The 21,784-nt window shown below is 36.7% G+C and overlaps 1 protein-coding gene across 5 annotated transcripts in view; it reads right to left on the reverse strand.

Annotated features, from left to right (window-relative positions):
* ACOX3 (acyl-CoA oxidase 3, pristanoyl) overlaps window positions 1–21,360 on the reverse strand; it is a 90,689-nt gene extending 69,329 nt beyond the window's left edge. For 4 of the 5 annotated variants that reach the window (XM_044681473.1, XM_044681472.1, XM_044681469.1 and 1 more), the window contains exons 1-5: window positions 21,253–21,360; window positions 18,792–18,866; window positions 17,696–17,785; window positions 14,909–15,052; window positions 12,340–12,428 (exon numbers count right to left, since the gene is read on the reverse strand). In XM_044681473.1, the coding sequence (XP_044537408.1) occupies window positions 12,340–12,428; window positions 14,909–15,052; window positions 17,696–17,785; window positions 18,792–18,866; window positions 21,253–21,345 (491 nt within the window). In that variant the 5' untranslated portion in view covers window positions 21,346–21,360. Of the gene's footprint in view, window positions 1–12,339; window positions 12,429–14,908; window positions 15,053–17,695; window positions 17,786–18,791; window positions 18,869–21,252 lie in introns of all 5 variants that reach the window. The other variant, XM_044681471.1, reaches the window with a different exon arrangement.
* Between the last annotated feature and the right edge of the window lie 424 nt (window positions 21,361–21,784).

The raw sequence follows: 21,784 nt of genomic DNA on the forward strand, positions 1-21,784 counted from the left end.
CAATTGTATAAAAAAATCAAGCCATTCCCCAATTGATAAATGGGCAAGAGACATGAATAGGCAATTTTCAGGTAAAGAAATCAAAAGTATCAATAAGCACATGAGAAAGTGCTCTAAATCTCTAATAATTAGAGAAATGCAAATCAAAACAACTCTGAGTTATTACCTCACACCTAGCAGATTGGCTAAAATGAAAGAAGGGGAGAGTAATGAATGCTGGAGGGGATGTGGCAAAATTGGGACATTGATGCATTGCTGGTGGAGCTGTGAACTGATACAACCATTCTGGCTGGCAATTTGGAACTATGCTCAAAGGGCTATAAAAGAATGCCTGCCCTTTGATCCAGCCATACCATTGTTGGGTTTGTACCCCAAAGAGATCATAGATAAACAGACATGTATGAAAATATTTATAGCTGAGCTTTTTGTGGTGGCAACAAACTGGAAAAGGAGGGGATGCCCTTCAATTGGGGAATGGCTGAACAAATTATGGTATATGCTTGTGATGGAATACTATTGTGCTCAAAGGAATAATAAACTGGAGGAGTTCCAGGTGAACTGGAAAGACCTCCAGGAACTAATGCAGAGTGAAAGGAGCAGAGCCAGAAGAACATTGTACACAGAAACTGATATACTATGGTAAAATCGAATGTAATGGACCTCTGTACCAGCAGCAATGCAATGACACAGGACAATACTGAGGGATTTATGATAAAGAATGCTGCCCACATTCAGAGGAAGGACTGCAGGAGAGGAATCATTTAAGAAAAACAGCTGCTTGAACGCATGGGTCGGGGTGGACATGATTGAGAATGTAGACTCGAAACTACCACACCAATGCAATTACCAACAATTTGGAAATAGGTCTTGATCAAGGACACATGACAAAACCAGTGGAAATGTGTGTCTGCCATGGGTGGGGGGAGTGCGGGGGGTGAAGGGGAAAGTGGGAGCATGAATCATGTAACCATGTTAAAAATGAATATTAATAAATGTTTAAAATTTTTTAAAAAAGTATGTATATCCAGTGTTATTCCAATTTGACTTTGTTTTATTTCTTGTTGAATCTTTGAATTTATTTCCTCTATTCCTTTTTTCTTGGTAGTGATGGGGGGGGATATACCATGTTTTGATGAAATTTTCAAGTTGTTCTAACTATTCTCCTTTAAATTTTTTCTTCCATCAGTCTTTCTTTCCATCCTTCTTCCTTCCTAACAATCCAATACTAAGCATAAAAACTTTCAGTCTGCTCCATTTTTTCAACCTGGGATGGTCTGCTCCTTTAACCTAACCTAAACCCCTTCTATTCCTTTTAAACCGCCAAATTTGTGCCAGACTAAATTCAGACACCTACTTGGCTTTAACCCTATTGGAGTTCAGAACTTCCAAATTCAATCTACCAGCCTTAGCCTCTTCTAGGAGCAGAGATTTGTTTTTCATTAAAAGCTCTAATTTTATTCTTTATCTCTTTCTTCAAATTTGTGATCAATTAATTCTCTTTTTCAAGGCTCTACTTATAATTATCATAGAATTATTCTCTTTTAAATATTCTCCTGGGATTTTCTTAACTCATACTATTTCTCTGTAGTTTAACTACATCTATTCTGCTGCTATTTTTATTTCTAGGGAGTTTTAACTTCTAAAATTTCTTCTGTTGAAAGGAGTTCTCTGCTAAATAATTGCCAAAAGATGATCTTTAGGCTTGGATAGTGAAAGTGATCTAGTTGCTGTAACTTCCAAATGTCTCTAAACTATAGAGGCAGCTAGATAACACAATGGATAGTGCTGGACTTTTACTCAACAAGGTTGTATTCAAATCCTGCCTCAAATACCTTGTTAAGTGATTTTATATTCCCTCAGCCTCAGTTTCCCCTTCTTTCATATCTAATAAGATAAAAGTGGAATCTAGCTCCTTTTTAAGATTGTGGTGAGGATGAAATGAGATAATGTACTAAAGTGTTTTGCAAACCTTAAAGCACCATATAAATGATGACTATTAGCAGTTGTAGTGTTATCTGATGGGTCCCTCACAGCCTTTAAATGTAGAGTTCATATTGAGACTGGTACATGGAGACCCAAGATCAGTCAAAGAGAGCCGTCAGTCATCTGACCTTGAGCACTAGACAGGAAATGGGCAGTTGAGAATGTGGCTTTTTGATATCTCCACTATGGAGATTACCTTAAGCTTTTTTTGTTCTCATATTTATATTATGCCTCATTTGGTGTGTTTCTGACTGTTTTTGAAGTAGTGATGGAAAAGAGCAGAGTGTGGTAGAAGTAGTATTCTACAAAATTTCTGGAAATCAGATTTTCTTAAAGCTCCATTTAATCATGTCATCCTTCTTCCCAAAAATATTCAATAGCTAGCCACTCTATATTTGAAAAGCCCAAATTCCTTAGCCTGGCATTTAGAATCATAGGACTTTAAAGGGTAAAGGGATCTTTTGTTGTTGTTTATTTGTTAGTCATGTCCAACCCTTTATGATCCCAGTTAGTATTTTCCTGACAGAGATACTGGAGTGGTTTGCCATTTCTTTCTTCATAAATTTTACAGATGAGAAAACTGAGGCAAACAGGGTTAAGTAATTTGCTTAAGGTTACACAAGTAGTAAGCATTCTGAAGCCAAATTTGAATTCAGGAAGATGGGTCTTTCTGACTCCATAACTGGTATTTTATCCACTCTAATCTAATCCCTTCAGTTTTCAGATGAGGAAACTGATATACAAAGTGGAAAATAATAACAATAATGACAAAGAGAAGGTACATGGCACAATGGCACAAACACTGGATTGGTAGGCAGAGGACAAAGGTTTGAATCCTGACAGTGGCTAAGTTAATCAACTTCTCTAAGTTTTGGTTCCCTCACCTTTAAAACTGAGAAAATGGTACTCTACTATCTTTGAGAACCCTCCTAGTTCTAAATTTAAAATCAGAACTAAAATTTATACATTGCTTTCAGTTTTACAATGTGCTTTCTTCACAACAACCCTGTAAGAATAGTATGATTATGGTTATCATCCTTACTTTAGAGATAAAGAACTGAGAAAAGTTCTAGATATCCCCTGAACTCTAGTTCAGTCTTTTCCCTAAACAGAATAGAGAAAGAATGGCATAATTATTTTTTAACTGTAAGGAGTCTCAGATATCATGTTTCCCAACTATCTAGTTCAATAGATAAGAAAACAGAGGCCCAGAGAGAATCATAACTTGCCAAAGATTTCACAGCCAATGGTGAACAAAGGATGATAACTGATTATTGGGTCAAAGTTCTTTCCACTACATTGTATTACACTTGTAGGAGAAGAATACTATAGTCATGTCTTATAGGAGACAAGTCATTTGGGCAAAGTGGAAGGGATTGGGAAAGGGCAGTTTGGACTACTGAAAATGGAGTTGTTCAGAAGGTAAAGATGTGTCCCAAAGGGAAATGATCAAAGAAAGAAATCTTGATTATGAGAAGCCACATCAGGATAAGACTGAAAGAACTGAATGATACTTTACTTTGGCACATATATCATTTTACCTTTTTCCCATTCCTAGAAAGAAAACAGCAAATCTCCTCTAATGCTTTTTTATGTTGCCACTATAAAATAGGGAAGTAAGAAATCTAGTCAAGAAGAAACTTAAAAGGGATCTTCTTGAAGGCAAGGCCCATATCTTATTTAACTCTATATTTCTCCCAATATCTTAAAGAATTTATTTCAGTAACTAACAAAAATAGAGAAAAGGACAATGAATTTTAAAATATGGTTAAGAAGATACCTTGAAAAGGATCTCCTTAAAGGCAGAGCTCATATCATTAAAAAAATTATTATATACTTAGTAACCACCACTACCAACAAGAAATACTTAAATAGGCAAATGCACAAAAAATGTGCAAAACCACAAACTCCACATTGTTTATGATTTATTTTAAAATATGTTCATATATGTATATTAATATAAGCATCCTCATTTGTGTTATTTCCAACTATTTTGTCTTTACAAACAAAGCTTCCATGAATATTTTCATACATACACAGCTTTTTACTCTCTCAATAATGTCTTTAGGGCCAAATCTTAGTAATGGGATCCATAAATCAATGAGCATGAACAGCTTTACAGCTCTGAATGTATATTTCCATCCTGTTTTCTAAAAACTACTCTCATAGTTCATGCATAATCTAGAACAAATTGCTTAGCATCTCTGGGGCGGGGGTAGGGGGTGGGAGGGAGAGAGACAATTTGGATCTTATAATTTTGGAAAACAAATATTGAAAATTGTTATATGTAATTGGGAAAATAAAATATTTTTGAATAAAAAAAACAACTCATGGCTGCTCTAGCAATGTAATATTAGGCCTGTTTCTCCATGTTCCTATCACCATTTAATTTGATCAACTTAACCCAAATGATTCTTTGTTAATATACATTACCCGGGCCATATTTAACTAGATTCATCTTTAGACAGCAGATACTATCTGTTTCCAGGATCATACTCTTTCCAAAACCAAATCTTTCCACTACATTATACTACACTTGCAGAACCATGGCAGAGAATACTGGAGTCATGTCTTGTAGGAGGACAGGTCATTTGAGCAAATTCCTACCTAGTGGAACTTTAGTTCCAAAGCCAAAACCCCTCAGGAATACAGGCTTACCTCCATATAATGTGATGAATGTTTAAAATTTTTGCAGAATATTTATGATCTCTAAATCTTTGTTGTCCCAACAGAAACTATGTTTGGATTATGTGTATACTTAGACAGAGATCTATACTAGTCTCATGAAGATGTGTGGTGGCTCTGCGATAGCTAACATATTTAACTTATCTAAGGTTGTATTCAAATCCTTAACTTCTTTCTTATTTACTTTTGGATAGATTTATTTAGTTCTGAGAGAGGATCATTAAAGTCCCCCACTATTATTATTTTGTTATCCATTTCCATATGTATCTAATTTTTTTCCTTTAAAAATCTGGATGTTATAACACTTGGTGTGTACAGGTCCAATATTGATCATGCTTCATTATCCATAATTATTCTGTTTATACCTTCCAGTTATATCCACGTTAGCCCCAGTGTTGTCTGAGATCATAAGTACTACCTCTGGCTTCTCTGGATCAGCTGAGGCATTATATATTCTGCTCCAGCCCCTCACCTTCTGCGTGTCTCTCATTTTCAGTGTGTTTCATATAAACACCACATTGTCAAGTTGTGGTTTTTGATCCTTTCTGCTAACCATTTCTTCCCATTGGTGAATTAATTCCATTTGCACTCAATGTCATAGTTACCAACTATGCTTTTCCATCTATCCCATTTCTCCTGTTTGTCCTTCTCTTCTTTCCATTGCATCCCTCCTCAAATATCCAATTTCTTTGGACCAATACCTCTCCAATTCATACTCCTTCCCCAAAATCCTCCTTTATCCTCTCCCAAATTAGCCCATCTTTCCAAAGGTCCCTCCCTGGTTGGTCCCTTCTCCCTTACATTTTAATTATTCTGTCCACCTTTCTAAAAATTCCTTCCTTATCCCCCTCAAAAAAACATGCTCTTCTACTTCTTGATATAAATTTGATTCTAAAATTTCCTCTCTTATCTTGTCCTAAGAGTCCCTTCCTTACCTTAACCCACTATCTCTTGATATACACTCCCCTCTAGACATCCTTCTCCTTCCCTCCCTTTACTTATCCCCTTGGCTTCCTTCCTCTTAATCCATCCTTCCTCCTCTTATTCCCTCAGTCCCACAAGGGAACTCCCAGTCTCTCCCTTATCCATCCCCCTTCACTCCTTTTTCTCTGTACATTAAGATGATTTTTAGCCTTCTAATGGTGCATGTTGTTCTGTCTTTATCCTAGGTCTTATGAGAGTAGAGTTTTAGTACTACCAGCCCTCCACTCCCTCTTCCTCTTCTTTGTGGCAGTTCCTCCTCCATATGAGATAGCCATTCCACTTCACCTCCTCCTGATCTATTCCACTACCTACATTGGCCTCTACCTTGAGTCTTCTATCTATACATACCTCTTCACAATTCCCAGGCAATGATACCATTCTCAGGGACCATAGATGACATTTTCCCATACAGGAATCAAACACTTTGACCTTTTAAGCTGCTTATGATTACTCTTTAATTACATTTATATGTTTCTTATAGATCAAATTTTCTGCTGAGTTCTGAATTTTCCCCCAGGAATAGTTGAAACTCCTTTAATTCATTAAATATCAATTTTTAAACGTTTTTAATTATGCTTATCTTTACTGGATATGTTATTCTTGGTTCTAACCCCACTTATTTTTCTCTATGAAATACTATGTTCCATGTTTTGTATTTGTTTAATGTTATAGCTGCTAAGTTTTATGTTATCTAACTGTAGCTCCACAGTATTTTTTCCTTGTTGCTTGTAGTATTTTCTGCTTAACCTGGGAGGTATGGAACTTAGCAGGGATGTTCCTGCGTATTTTCATATTTGGGTCTCTTTGAGGTGGTGATCAGTAGATTCTTTCAATTTCTATTTTACCCTCTAATTATGGGCAGTTTTCCTTGACAATTTTTTAGATTATGGTGCCTAAATTCTTTTTTTTTGGTAACTTTTCAGGAGTCCAACTATTCTTATATTGTCTCTCCTTGATCTATTTTCCAGGTTGGTTGTTTTTGTGATAAGATGTTTCATGTTCTCTTATTTCATTTTTCTGATTTTGCTTTATTTTTTCTTGTTGTCTTAGGAAATCATTAGCTTCTCCTTGTCTAATTCTAGCTCTTAAGGTATTGCCTTCCTCTGAGTTTCTGGATCTCTTTCTATCTGAGTAAGTTTTCTTTTATAATGTTCTTGATTTTCTTGCATTGCTCTTACTTTTTCTAATTTTTCCTCCATCTTTCTCATTTGGTTTTTGAAGTCTTTTTAAAGCACTTTCAAAAGACATTTTTGAGCTTGTGGCCATTTATTTCTTCACTGTTTTTTTAAACCCTTAATTTATGTGTATTGGCTCCTTGGTGGAAGAGTGGTAAGGGTGGGCAATGGGGGTCAAGTGACTTGCCCAGAGTCACACAGCTGGGAAGTGTCTAAGGCCATATTTGAACCTAGGACCTCCCATCTCTAGGCCTGACTCCCAATCTACTGAGCTACCCAGCTGCCCTACTGTTTTTGAAATATGTATTTTTGCTTCACTGACCTCTGAATTTGAGCTGAAATCTTCTCTGTCCCCATAATAGCTATCAACAATTGTGTTCTTTCTCCTTTGTTTGCTCAATTTTTTTTTTATTTTAGTGGCCAGGTCAAAAGACTTAATTATTGGCTTTTTGCTGGAGTATTAGGGTTTCTATTTTGTTATGATATATTACTTTAGATTTTAGGATTTTTGTGTATGTTGTTTTTTTTTTCAATTCTATTTAGTTATTCCAGTATTTATAGTCCAGGATTGGATGTAATCCTGGTCCCCCACTCAAACTCTAGTCCATGATCAATCTCAAGTGCTCCAACTAGAGCCTGAGGATAGCAAGCAGATAGTCCCTGTGGCAGCTGCCAGGGACTCCACTATCCTGGAAGTGACCACAGCTGACAGGGCCCCAGTCCCTGAGCAACCACACTCACTAGTGTGTGTTCCTTCCTCACACCTCCTCTCCTACTGCTATAGCCCAGGATAGAGCAGGTGTCTAGTCTGCATTCCTTAGACCTCCAAAGACCTTCATTTGATAGCAGTGAGGTTTGAGTTCCTGCCCTTAAGACCAGGGTACCCTTGGACTCTGTAGGGTCTACTCCTTGAGTCCCCAGATATGAGCTAGTGGGGATCTCCAATAGATATAGCTTTTCCCAGGGTCCTACACCTGTGGATTCCAGTGGTATTCTCAGAGAAGCAAGTTCCAGAGCTTAGTAAATAAGGTGAGGCTGCCGATCCTGTACCTGGGGACGACTTTTTTTTATTTCACTCTGTCTTGTTTGTTCTTGCCCCCATAGCCAGTGGAAGTGAGGCAGGAAAGTCAGAAACCTTCCTCCCTTGTTATCTTTGGCTATTCAGCTTCACTCTCAATGTCTGTCTATTTTTTTTCACTTTTAGCATTAGTTTTGTGAAGTTATTTTTGGTTATGCATGGTAGGTATTAGGAGGGCAAGGTAGCTTCACATCCTACTCCACCATCTTCCCACATTGTTTATCCCCATACTCCCACTGTCTTGAAGAATTTGTTTCAATGACTGATAAAAACAGAAGGGAGAACACTGAATTTGGCATCAGAAAAACAAGGTTGGAATGTCATTTAACTAGTCAGTTGATCATGGATAAATCATGGAATCACTCTAAAACTCAGTTTCTTCACATGAGAAATGGCAACTTGTACTACCTACCTCCCAGGCTGTTGGGAGGAAAAAGTATTATAAACTTAAATTTTCCACAACAATATACTTATTTGTTGTTATATGAATAAATTTATTTGTTGAATGAATGTTATTTGTTATTATATTAATTAAAAGACAACTTATTTAGATAATATTAATTAAGAGCTTCAAGGAATAGAACCACAGAAAACACTCAACCACCAGATCAGACAAGGGGATGGAACCAAATTGAATGTATCAAGGATGTGCAAAATGTTTATTTTAATACGAAAGCAAATAAAGACAATATATATGGAAAAGGCACCATGAAAAACACAACTTCTGGGGGCAGCTGGGTGGCTCAGTGAATTGAAAGCCAGGCCCAGAGACAGGAGGTCCTCGGTTCAAATATGACTTCAATCACTTACTAGCTGTGTGACCCTGGGTAAGTCACTTTACCCCCCATTGCCTAGCCCTTACCACTCTTCTGCTTTAGAACCAATACACAGTATTGATTCTAAGATAGAAAGTAAGGGTTTAAAAAAAACCTCAACTTCTAGTCTTGGCTTTGCCAATAACTAGGTGTACAAAATTAGGAAAGTCACTCCCCATTTCTGTGCCTCAGATTTCTTCTCAGTAAAATGAAGAAATTGGATGAGATACTTTCTGACTCTAATATTGATTACAGAAACAAGAATTCATTTATATTTTGTTAATTTGTTATCTTCTACTAAGGTTCTAATAGCTTACAATGGAGCAGAAATGGCTTGGGAGTTTTCTAGCAGGGTATTATAGTTGGCAGAAGTGATCCAAGTAGAAAGGTTTGATTCAAGACCAACAATATTCTCAATGTCTATATTGCCTGTAAACAAATCTAAGTTCAGACAGGCCCATACCCAGAGGGCAGGATTCTGGGTGGTATTTTTTTTTCCTTCACAGAAATTCAAAAAGACTACCTACTAAGGAGTAAAGAGGGTTGTGACCTATCTGTAAAGGGAGTACAATGAAAAAGAAGACCCCTAAAATATTGAAGTGGTTTACTCTCAGTGATTATGTCAACTTCTGAATAATGATAATGATGATAACAACAACCATAGCACTAATAATAACTAACATGGATATGGCACTTCGGTTTGCAAAGTGCATTATATATGTTATCTCATTTAATCGTCACAACAATCCTAGAAGGGAAGTTAGTACTCTCATTATCCTTTTTAGAAGAGAAAACAGGCTCAGAGAGGGTATGTGACCAGAGTCACACAGCCAGTAGCTGTTTATACCTTTGAAAATAATGAAAAGCTGGAAAGCCATATAAAAACAATAAATGAAATTTAAATTTAAGAAAAGTGAATGAGAAAAACAGTATTTGCACAATGTTAATGTCAGAGAGTATGGAGTACAGTGAGCTGAACTAAGAGAACAATTTAGATGATGACAATAACGCTTTAAAAATTAATAATGTTAAACAATGTTCAAAACTGCTCAGTGCAATGACCAACCACAATTCTCAAAGACCAATGATGAAGCATGCTGCCCACCTCCTAAAAGAAAGGAGTTACACTCAATAAACATATATTTGGACATGGCCAATATGGGAATTAATTTTGTTACGAGTTTTATTTTTCTTTTTTTAATGGAGATGGTAAGGAGAGAAAATAAATGTTTGTTAACTGGCAAAAATAAAAGTTCAGAAAAAATAGTATTTTGTCCCCTAACATTACCCATCCTTGTCCTCATTTACAGGCTCAATAACAACTGTGGAACAAAGAAGCCTGGAGTGCAGAGGAAAGAACTCACCTTCCCTTGGTCTCTGTCCAAGCCTAGGCAATCTGGCTTCAGAGTGAAAACAAATGAAAGGGCAAAACCACACAACAGCTCCTCACTAAGGTGCTTCTGGGGATTCTCTTCCCCAGTGCAGATCTTAATCCTTCTCTGTTTGAGCTGACTATCTTCTGAAGTTCCTGGGAGACAGAAACCTCCTGGCTAGGGATGGGCTCTCTGTCTTGAGCTCTGCTGGTCTGGCCATCATCAAGGTGGTGCTAGAAACCTTTCTGCACTATCCTGCCATAGCCTTTGAGACTCCATGATCACTTCTGTGGCATGATGAGGCAAGAGAGGACTTCAGGGGAATCTTAGAAGAGATAGATTACTGAAAGGTAGCACATAAATCAAAGTACTCATATCTTTAAGCACACTTCATTGAAGAAACTTGCTATTCAAAAGGCCTCTGTTGGAGCATGACTATGCTGATACTTCAAGAACTGTATCACTCCTTAATTTTTCTGCCTTATGAACCTGGACTTTTACATGCTGATTCTGGTGAAGAAGTAGTATATGAAGACTCAAATGGATGTGCTCTTATGAGTGTGGATGTTCTCCCCAACACAGAAGGGCTACTCCATATGCTGTGGGTCCATCTCACTTTCTCCAAACATCATAAGGATACCAGTAAAGTCTGAGGCAATTCACCAGTCACTGTCATCCCTCAGGAGGCCAGATGAATCTTTTTCTTCTTCTTTAAACATCTGGTCCCCATCCACTTAAGAAGGGGAAAATAATGGATGGAAATGCGCACTGCCCAGATGACATGTAAGGGAGGGGAAATACCTCTATGAGTGTTAGCAGACTGGATACAAAGATGAAACATGAAGAGGGGCATACTCTTCTGGCTGGTGTCCCCGCCTCAAACATCCACCTGTTTAGTCTACTCTACTTAGGCCAAATGAGTCCTCAAAAAACACAGATGAAACCACTTTATGCCTCTATTCTATAAAGCCTAGTACCTTGTTGGTGACTCTATAGCATGCATGCTGGAGCACACCAGAGGGGGCTGCTCCGCTCCCCATCTCCACGCAACATTTCTCACATGCCCCCCCTTCCCGTCCAGCAGCCAATGGGAGCATTTCCTCCCTCTCCTGTCTGAGGGCAAGGGGGTAACTCACACGCAGCATGAGGGTTGCAGTTTGGGGACTCAAGTCTTTATTGGTCTCTAAAAGGTTTTCCATCTCTGCTCTAGTAGCTTCCTATTACTTGCAGGATCAAATATAAAATCCTCCACTTGTCTTTTAAGGCCCTTCATAACTTGGCCCTTTTCTACCTTTACATGTCTTCTTATACCCTGCTGCTCCTTTCCAGGAAGTCTATGATTCAGGGACTTGGGCCTCTTTGCTCTTGTTTCTGAAACAAGACACTGAAATTTCCTGACTCCTTGTATCTTCACTGACTGACTTCCAATTCTGGAGTGCTCGCACTCCTTTTTCTGCCTGCTTCCTGGCTTTCTTCAAGTCTCAGCTAAGATTCAATATTCTATAAGGAGCTTTTCCCATTTCCTTTTAACACTAGTCCTTCCCCCTGAGATCACATTCAATTAATCCTATGTATATATCTTGTTGATAAAGAGTTGTATGAATGTTGTCTCCTCTGTTGGTAAGGCCTATTTTGCCTTCTTTGTATCTCTAGCACTTAGCATAGTGCCTGGCATTCAGAAGGTACTTATTAAATACTTGTTGACTTGATACATCCACGACGTCACAAACTGGGCTTGTGCTGTAAGCCAGACCTCCCCCATCTTTTATTTGTCCTTTGCAGACTTATTTCACTTACTTATTATCATGTTATGTATGATGTAGGGAAACTAGACTATTAACTGCCCTCCCCCCATTTCAAATTCTATTTCCGGTCTTCGTGGCAATCATAAATCAGACAGTTCAATTAGTAAATCCTTATTACATATGAGGAAATCAAGCCTCAGAAACAATAAAGTGACTTATCCAAAGTCACAAAGTAAGATTTGAACTGGGTTCAGAGCTCTTTGTATGCTGATAAAACCAGGAATCACAAGAGTTGAATTTTAGTCCTAACTGTAGACAACTCTTCCTGTGACTTTGAACAAGTTACTTGCCCCTGTGGGTGTCAGTTTTTTGTTTTTGGTTTTGGTTTTTGGTTGCCAAATGAGCTTTAGGCTTCTATTAGGAATATATTTTGAATAATTTTTTAAAAATTATTCTAAGCTGGACCCAATTGTACTTCTCTAGTTAGAGGCATTCACTTACCCATTGTCTAAACCATTCTGTCCGAGTTTCCTTCCTATGTCACCAACCATGACTCCTGGCATTGGAAGAAGTGTCTTTGGATCTCGTATCTATTTATGCCCATGAAAAGCAATGAGAAAAATACAATGTTATAATCATGCAAAAACTAAATTCTAAAGTACATAATTCTAAACACATAAATACTGAAAACAAATGTATATAACCAGCAGATGGGAATAGGTACTTGCTGATTGATTTTAAGAACTCAAATTTCATCTTTTAGTAGTTAATGGAAAGCTAAAGCTTTTCTACAACTTGAAAATCTGGTTATTTTTTTTGTATAAAGAAGAAACAGATTTTGAATTGTATATATTTAAGTTCTAAGTTTCTTTCTACAAAATTTCTAGGCTTTCAATAAGCATATTAAGAGATGAACATAAAGACATTAAAAAGACTATATGAAGATTCAGTTCACTCTATAATAACTTTAAATCTTTTAAATTCATTTTAAAATAAAATTTATTTAATTATTTAAACTTACCACATAGTGAACTAAAAATTCTGATTATAGAAGCCTTAGGTTTAACTAGAAATTAATGTTCTCTGCACACATATTGATATGATTATTATCTTCAAACATAATTGAAGGAAGAAATGATATTTGGGACTCAAGTTAGGAAAAACAGTACCTGTACTAAGAAGACAAATTAACAACTAGAACATTTAAATGTGATGATTTATTTCTACCATCAAAGCAATAGAGAAAAAAATTCACTAGAACTTGAAAAGCTGCAATGAAAAGAAAAATGTCAGTTCAATGTCAAATTAATGCAAATAAGATGGGTTGGACCATAATAATCTGCAGTCTTGTACTCTCCTGTTTTTGAATACATTTCACTGACCTCTTCTTTTCCCATCAGTGTTCTATCATCCCAGAAGACCCTCAGGAAGGTGGGGTCCACTGCTGACACTAATGTCTTCTCCGGGACCCCATTCTCCCTTCTCTAGCACCAGACATGAGAAAATAGGGCATTACCCCTCTTAATGACTGGATTTGAAAGATTCCTTGTTCCAGAAGCTATTGCCCTTTTGTGAAAGAAATACCTTGAGTCACTAAAATGACTAAGAAACACTTACTTTATTACCTACATGCCCAGGAACTAGATTTGGATATCTCTTCACCTTGAACCTATTGGAACATGTGGACTACTGTTTACTCTGCCCTGTTCCACTAAATTATGTAATACAAGCAGTAATATCTGAGATTTTCATAATTATTAAGTCTATATACTTGAGTCTTGTACAACTAAGACCTCATCCAACACCAAAGCCTTGGATATGAGGCCCAATCAAAAGCCAATTTTACAATCTGCATACCAGTTATCTTCTGGGCACGCAACATTCATAGTCCTCTTGGGATTAGACAAAGAAACTGGCAACAAAGTGAATTCAATTAGGCCCTGAGGTTGTGATCACAAGGTCATTACACAACTTAGACACTAGATCCAACCTCTTTGCTGGCTCAGTGCTTTCTTCCCTGGTGTTTGAAAAAGTCCAATCTGATCAGTCCCTATAATTGCATTTCTCTAATTATTAGTGATTAGGAGCATTTTTTTTCATATAACTCCTAAAAGTTTAGATTTTTTTTCTCTGAAAATTCCTGTTTTATCATTTGGATACTTTTCTAATTTTAGAAAACAATAGACTTTCAAAATTAGAAGGAATTCTAATTTCCAAAGCCATCCCTCAAAGTTAGAATCAAATGGCTAATAGATATGGATTCATTCTTTAACCACAATACTATATAAATGTGAGATATGACCTTGGAAATTAGAATTCTTTCTAACTCTAAAATCTATTGTTTTATAAAATGAGAAAAGTACTCAAAATGATAAATGAGAGAGAAATGCAAGTTAAAATGACTCCGAGGTTCTACCTTACAGTTATCAGATTGACAAAATGGACAAAAAATGGAAAATGACAAATGTCAGAGAGATTTGGGCATCTTAATGCACTGTTGGTGGAGATGTGAATTGGTCTTACTATTGTGGAAAATAATCTGGAACTATGTCCAAAAAGTTATTAAACTACTAATGAAAAACTGTTGTGTTATAAAAATTGACAAAAAGAATGATTTCAGAAAAACCTGGGAAGATTGCAAATGAAGCAAGCAGAACTAGAAAAACAATTTATACAATAACTACAACATAAACACCAAAATCTTTGAAAGACATAAGGACTCTAGTTGAGGTAATGATCAATGGTGATTCCAGAGGACTGATGATGAAGCCTGCTGCCCATCTCCTAATAGAAATATGACAGACTCAGGGTGCAAGCTGAGACATATATTTTCTGGACATGGCCAAATGTAGAAAATCAATTTTGCCTGAATTTGTCATTTATTAGTTATGTAACACTATGTAATTCTCTTGACCTTTGCATATTGTTATAAGGGTTTTCCCCCTCTAAGGAAGTAGTATATCTTTTTGTCCCATCCTCCATTCTTATAGTAGGAAGGAAAAGGTAGGAGGGAAAGGGTTTTGTTCGCTGAAAAAAATAAATAAGAATAATATAACTAATAAATTCTTACCTGTACAACAAAGGAATGTAATCCATGGCACTGGCCTCCTTGAGTATATAGCTGAGCATATACAACTGCATGAGTGGCATTCTTGCCCATATTGCCAATCCAAAATTTAGAAGCTTCGAAATCAGGAGAATTGATGATGAACTCCTACACAGTAGAAAAATTATTAGCAAAATTATTATTAACTGAACACACATTGTAGGGTTTTGTTTTCCTTTTCAATGCACCATTTTACAATATTTTGCTGACTTAACATTTTTTAATTCTTAAAATCACTACATATTTATGACAATCTTTATAAAAGCACACATCTTGGGTCATTAATCTTATTCCTAATGGAGCTTTGGTCTTGAAATAACATAAATTGAAAAGCCATATTTGTATGCCTTCAATGTGCTGTGGAAGAGACCCTGGGTTGATGAAAACCATGATAATGAACTTGAACTTTGCCCTGTGTATTTTTGTTCAGTCATTTCAGTCACATCCCAACTTTCGGCAACTTTATTTGGGATTTTCTTGGCAAAAATATTGAAGCTGTTTGCCATTTCATTCTCCAGCTTATTTTATGAGGAAACTTAAGCAACAGGGATAAGTGACTTGCTCAGGATTACATGGCTAGTGTAATCAGATTTTAACTCAGAAAGATGACTTTTCCTGACTCCAGGTCTGGCATTCTATCCACTGTGCCATCTAGCTACCCCCAAAGGGGATTTGCCATTTCCTTCTGGCATTTCCTTTTCTAGTAGATTAAGGCAGAGGTAAAATGACTTGCCTGGGGTCACAGAGGTAGTAAGTGTCTGAGGTCAGATATGAATTCAGATCTTCATGATTTCAGGCCCAATGCACTACCCACTAAGCCACCTAGTTGCCTCCATAGGCCCCTTCTAGAGACTTCAAATACAGACCTACACACATACTATATATCTGTTATCTAAGGACTAGCCCAAGTAAATTTGGCATGAACTATGAGTAATTTTTTTAGGGGAATGGGCTACAGCAAGTCACAAAGACCACCTACTAAAGTATAGAGAGGCTTAGATCTGTGTGGAAAGATCCACTGAAAGTTTCTTCAAGTGCTTAAGTATACTATTGGCAGTTTTCATGCCTTTGGTAAACCAGAGGGTCCTTATTAGAGAATGTCTTTATAAGTATAATCTTGACTATTCATCTACTGCTGTCTTTTCTTTTCAGAATTAGCACTATAAGCAAAATTCTATTTGGACCCTCTGCTAACATACATCTTCTGAAAGTATTGTGTCTGATGATGCCACTGCCAAAAGCAGCATTCTGCCTGATTACATCTGAAATAGCTTTGTTAGTGATACTGTTTTACCACCTAATATGTTTTACTTATTTAATGTTTGGAAATTAATATGATAAAAAATAGCTCATGGAACCCTTTATAACAGAATTAAGTTTTATAGACATAGGTTAAAGATAATTATAATTTTTTAATTTGGGTACTAATACATGTTACATTGTGTAAACTCATGAGAACAACTAACTGAAGGCGAGGGATTCAAGTCCACAGCAACAGCTTGGAATCTGACAATTTAAGCACTGAGGAAATACAACCCAGCATAATGGCATTAGCTCCCTAAAGCCTAAGGGTCAGAAAAGTGTCTAGGTTTGTACATGTGTGTGTGTGATATGTAGACACACATATACACATACATACACACATGCTCCCATGACAGTGGCTAAGAGAAGAAGTAACAGTTAAGAACTGATACCACTCACCTGCTAAATGAAAATAAAATCAATCTGTCTTTGTACCCTGCTACGTCACAACATTAAATGATAAAAACATCAAATAACTGGGAGTTAATTTGTCTCAATACTAACCAAAGTCAAGGTGGGTCAGCTCCTACCTCAAAGAAAAGATGACATTTTAGAGATGGATTCAAAACTGAGGATGATCCCCTTGTACAGTGTCTCCCTAAATCTGCCTCTTCAGAGAAACTGAGTTATGTGCAAAAGCATGTATTGGCAGTTATGGTATGAGTCATGGTACTGACATGATGGTATTGTTAGGCACTGTCCCAGGCCAGGTCAGGATCTGATTTAGTGGAAGGGCAGACCATCCAAGAATGTGCTGTCTACATGCCATTTAAGCATGGGAGTAGCTATGACTGTAGCACCAGCTTAGCACGAAGTCACTGCTGGCTTATTCTCTTTGGATTTTCAACCTCAGCACATGGGAGAGTTTCCTCAAAAGACTGTAACTGCAAGAAAGCATTTGCCAGAACTTACCCCTTAGAATCTGAAATGAGTCTCTTAGGGAACCCACTTGGGCAAAGATGGATGATAGAGATTGCCTGCAAAGCAGTCTTGCCAGCCAGATTACTGCCCCAGCCCAGAGTACACTCAAAGCAAGACAAAAGGGTTTTAAGGTGAATGTTTTTTTTAAGTCTTTTACTTCTTAGAAGGCACTTCTTATTCTGATAAGGAGAGTATTTTGTTTTCTTTTTCAGCATTGGAATCTTTTTTTATTGCTACTAACTACTGGGGAAATTTTGAAGGGAAGGTTACTACAGAAGATAGCTGGGTTGGAGGTCACCGGACACATGTATGCCACTAATATCTATACTTATGGACAGATTCTGGCTCCCAAACATATCCTATTTCCTACTTACTTATTTCTCTGCATGACACATAAATATACATATGTTATTTGCATATATTTATTAATGTAAATTATTAACATAATTTTGACCTTAAAAGCTTTAAATTAATACTCACAAGACATTTTTCTATTATGGGCCTAAAGGTCCATGAGGTAATACTGACCTGAGTGGTGGGATCATATTGGGCAGTTGTTCGAATAGCCTTGGTATTACTCCCATGACTTACTTCGGTCAGAGCAAAACATCCAAAAATCTAAATATTCAAGCATAAAGTTAATGAAGGATGAACACATTTCCTTCTCATCTCAGTTTGATACAACAAAAATGATTTGAACTCTTATCATATTCAAGTCTCTATGTTCCACACTAGCGATATAAGGAGGAGGAAGACAGGGTTTCTGCTCCTGGAGTTTATAATATAATAGGGGAAGTAAGACATGGATACAAAGAACTGAAGTATAAAATATAATGTAAAAATAACATAAAATATGAAGCTCCCCTTCTCAGTTCGGAAGAGGGAAAAAAAAATTGTAGCTTTTTGGGGTGGGATCAATTAGAGAAAGCTAATTTTTGAGTGGGTGCTTGAAGGACAGAGCTTAGTGGGTATGAAGGAAATCCATCACTTTCTCTTTCTCTAAGAAGATCTGTTACAACTCCATAGAACCATCCTATTACAACTAACCTGCAATTAATATAAATTCTTTCCCTGGACCTGGAGTGAAACTGTATTCTAAGAAGTACTGCTACAAGTCAGATTACTGGTTGGCCCAGAGATGCTAATGAACATGGATATCCAATCTCTCTGGAACAAATTAGCAAATAAAAAGTGGTGTTCTGAACACAATGAAAATATGCAGAGTGGCCAGAATACCGCACTTGAAGCCAGGAAGACCATGGGTTGGAATCCACCTTGGAGGAACAGTACTCAGACTGTAGATATCATGGTTTTTTGACATAATGACTTTCTGAGCACAACAGGAAAAAGAGGGAAGTTTTAGGTTTCTCTTTCACATTTTATGATGCCATTGATGGAGTAGTTATTTAGTGAATGCTTACTTAAAGAGTACTGGAATTTTACCTATTTAGAGTATAGGTAAAGTATCTTGAGGCAAAATAACCCAGAATGACAGAGAAGGCTAACCATTCATTCATACAACATGTGCAGTGCTCTTGTCTACTTTTTTCCCCTTTTTAGAATTTTCATTGAAATAGAGAACAAAAGAAAATGAATTTAAATTCTCAATTAAGCTTTAACTTACCTCCATATTTAAGGTTTTCTTAATAAAATGCATATGTCTTTGAGACCCAGAATTCTGAATAGTAGAAGCAAAAACCTGAAAACATAAGATTAATAATTAAATATGTAGAGCTGTATCTAAGCTCTGCCACAGAGAGTCCTATGTGACCTCTGCCAAATTTCCTCTCTTCTCTGAGCTTTTGTTTCCTCATATATAAAATAAGAAGATCAGATGAGACAATTAGAGTTGTATTTCTTCCATTTCTAAAAACCTGATACTCTCCCTGTGATTCCTACATTAGGAACTATAATACTTAGCTAAGAATATGAGTACACATTAGTGATAAAACATTGTCTTTGACCTAAAGAAGCTAATTTGTAAGACAGAATCCAAATAGAATTTTTAAAACCTGAAGAGGATCATGAGTGGGTAGAGAAGCAAAAAAAGGCAATAAAAGAATTTAAAAGCTAGTGTTACTTGAGAAATGAAAAGGCATGTATTTGTTTCTATGTAATCTTTCATGCCATCAGACAAGAGGAAGAAGATGAAGACATTTTGACTTACTTTCATTTCTTCCATTTGTGCAGATTTATGAATATAAGAGGCCAAACACATAATAATCTTAAAAAGTAGAAAACATTACTATCCTTTTAGGACAATGGGTTTTACAGAGTGCTGGATAGATCAGGAAACATGAGCTATAATCTCTACATGGATTAGCTATGTGACTGGAAAAGACCCTTAACAAGTATTCCTAGTCTGCAAAATAATAGATAATAAAAAAACTGTAAAATAAAAATTTTTAAATAAAACTTACAATTTTCCTTGTCTGTAAAATAGAGGTAATAGTAATTTCCCTATCTACCTGACAGGACTTTTGTGAGAAAGCACTAGAACCTTAAAGCACTCTATAGTGGAAACATAAATGGCTATTATTCCTCTGCTAAAGTTCTATTCTGGTGCCTCCCAGTTGCCCCAAGTTCGCAAAAGCTATGTCAATGAAAGACAACTCTAATAAATCTACCAAGGTAGAAAGGCTTTTAGTGAGTTCAAGGATGACTGGCATAAAGGTGAAAGGGGTCGGGAGGCAGCTATGTGACTCAGTGGATTGAGAGCCAAGCCTAGAGACAGGAGGTCCTAGGTTCAAATCTGGCCTCAGACACTTCCTGTGTGACCCTGGGCAAGTCACTTAACCCCCATTGCCCAGCCCTTACCACTCTTCTGCCTTAGAACTCAATACACAGTATTGATTCTAAGATGGAAGGTATGGGTTTAAAAAGATAAAAAATAAAATAAAAGATGGCCAGGGGATCCTTGATCACCATCTTATCATCACCATAAACATTATTAAACTACTGTAATTAATTTATGTGCCTATATATACAAATAATAATGTATTTGTGCAGTATTGCACATATTAGGAGTGACTCAAATGGCTTTCCTTTCAAAAATGCCCACCCTACTCATACTAAATCTACCTCTCATGAACATTTTTTTAAAATATTTTTTCATATTTACATGACTCATTTTCTTTCCCTCTACTCTTCCCTACCCTCTCCCAGAGCTGACAAGCAATTCCACTGGGTTGTACAAATGTTATCACTTGAAACCTATTTCTTTGTTTTTCATTTTTGCTACAGAGCATTTTTTAAAGCCTAAACCCCAAATCACATATCTATATATACGTGTGATAAGCAATGTCATGTGTTCTTTTGCATTTCTACACCCATAGTTCTTTCTCTCAATGTGGTTAGCATTCGTTCCCATAAGTCCTTCAGGAGTGTCCCTCCCAGGAACTTTTATAGCTTCCCATATTAAAAAAAATTATCTTAAATAAAAGGCATTTAATATTTTATCAGAACTTAAATAAATGGCAATAAAAAGCAAAAGTAGAGATAGTTCCTTTTTCTTTTTTTTTAAAAAAAACCCTTACATTCTATTTTAGAATCCATATTGTGTATTGAGTCCAAGGCAAAAGAGGAGTAAGGGCTAGGCAATTGGGTTATATGACTTGCTTAGGGTCACATAGCTAGGAAGTGTCTGAACCCACATTTGAACCCAGGACTTCCCATCTATAAACCAGGCTCTATATCCACTAAGACATCTAGCTGCCCCAAAGACAGGTTTCTTTTAAGAAAAAGCTTGGGGCAGCTGGGTAGCTCAGTGGATTGAGAGCCAGGCCTAGAGATGGGAGGTCCTAGATTCAAATCTGGCCTCAGACACTTCCCGGCTGTGTGACCCTGGGCAAGTCACTTGACCCCCATTGCCCACCCTTACCACTCTTCCACATATAAGCCAATGCACAGAAGTTAAGGGTTTAAAAAAAAAGAAAAAGAAAAAGAAAGCTTAAATGTTAAAATATATTTCAATTCTATTACACATTTTATTTTTAGGACCTAGACAAGAATAGTCCATGATTCTTTGAAACAGAAAAGTTTATACTATTACCCTCCCCATTGAAAAGAAAATAAACTATACTTACATATATATTTAAAAAATATTTAGCAGATAAGGACCAATCATACATCCCTAGGCAGTTAATCAGCATAAAAATTTTCAGAGGATTCTTCACCATTTCTCGTATATTAAGAAAGTCATATTCAAAAAGTCTTTTACAGCGTAGAAAGTTTAGCTCACGATACTTCTCAATAGGCAATTCTTCCCCAGGATGATGAGCAAAAAGGGGATCATTTTCAAAGGCTGAGAAGATTCTTTTCTTGAATAGGAAAAAAACAGTATTAAGGACTAAAAACTCAATAGGAAAGAAACTGAATCCTACTTTGGACTTTAATGTTTATTAGTCTGAAGTTGTGACAAGCCCAGATATGGTAAAAAGTTGTTAGCAGTCTAGGTTTGATCTACTGGTTTACAATAGGAAAATAAATTTTGCTTCTGGATGCTGAAAGTCCTACCAAGCCTTAATAAGGGATGTGGGCTCCCTGGATGTCACTCATAGTTCCTACAGGACTTAAACACATGGTAATAGAGAATCACAGGAATTTTCTGATAGAAAT

This window comes from Gracilinanus agilis, chromosome 6 (genome assembly GCF_016433145.1).
Source record: "Gracilinanus agilis isolate LMUSP501 chromosome 6, AgileGrace, whole genome shotgun sequence".
In the NCBI taxonomy this organism is placed as follows: Eukaryota; Metazoa; Chordata; class Mammalia; order Didelphimorphia; family Didelphidae; genus Gracilinanus; species Gracilinanus agilis.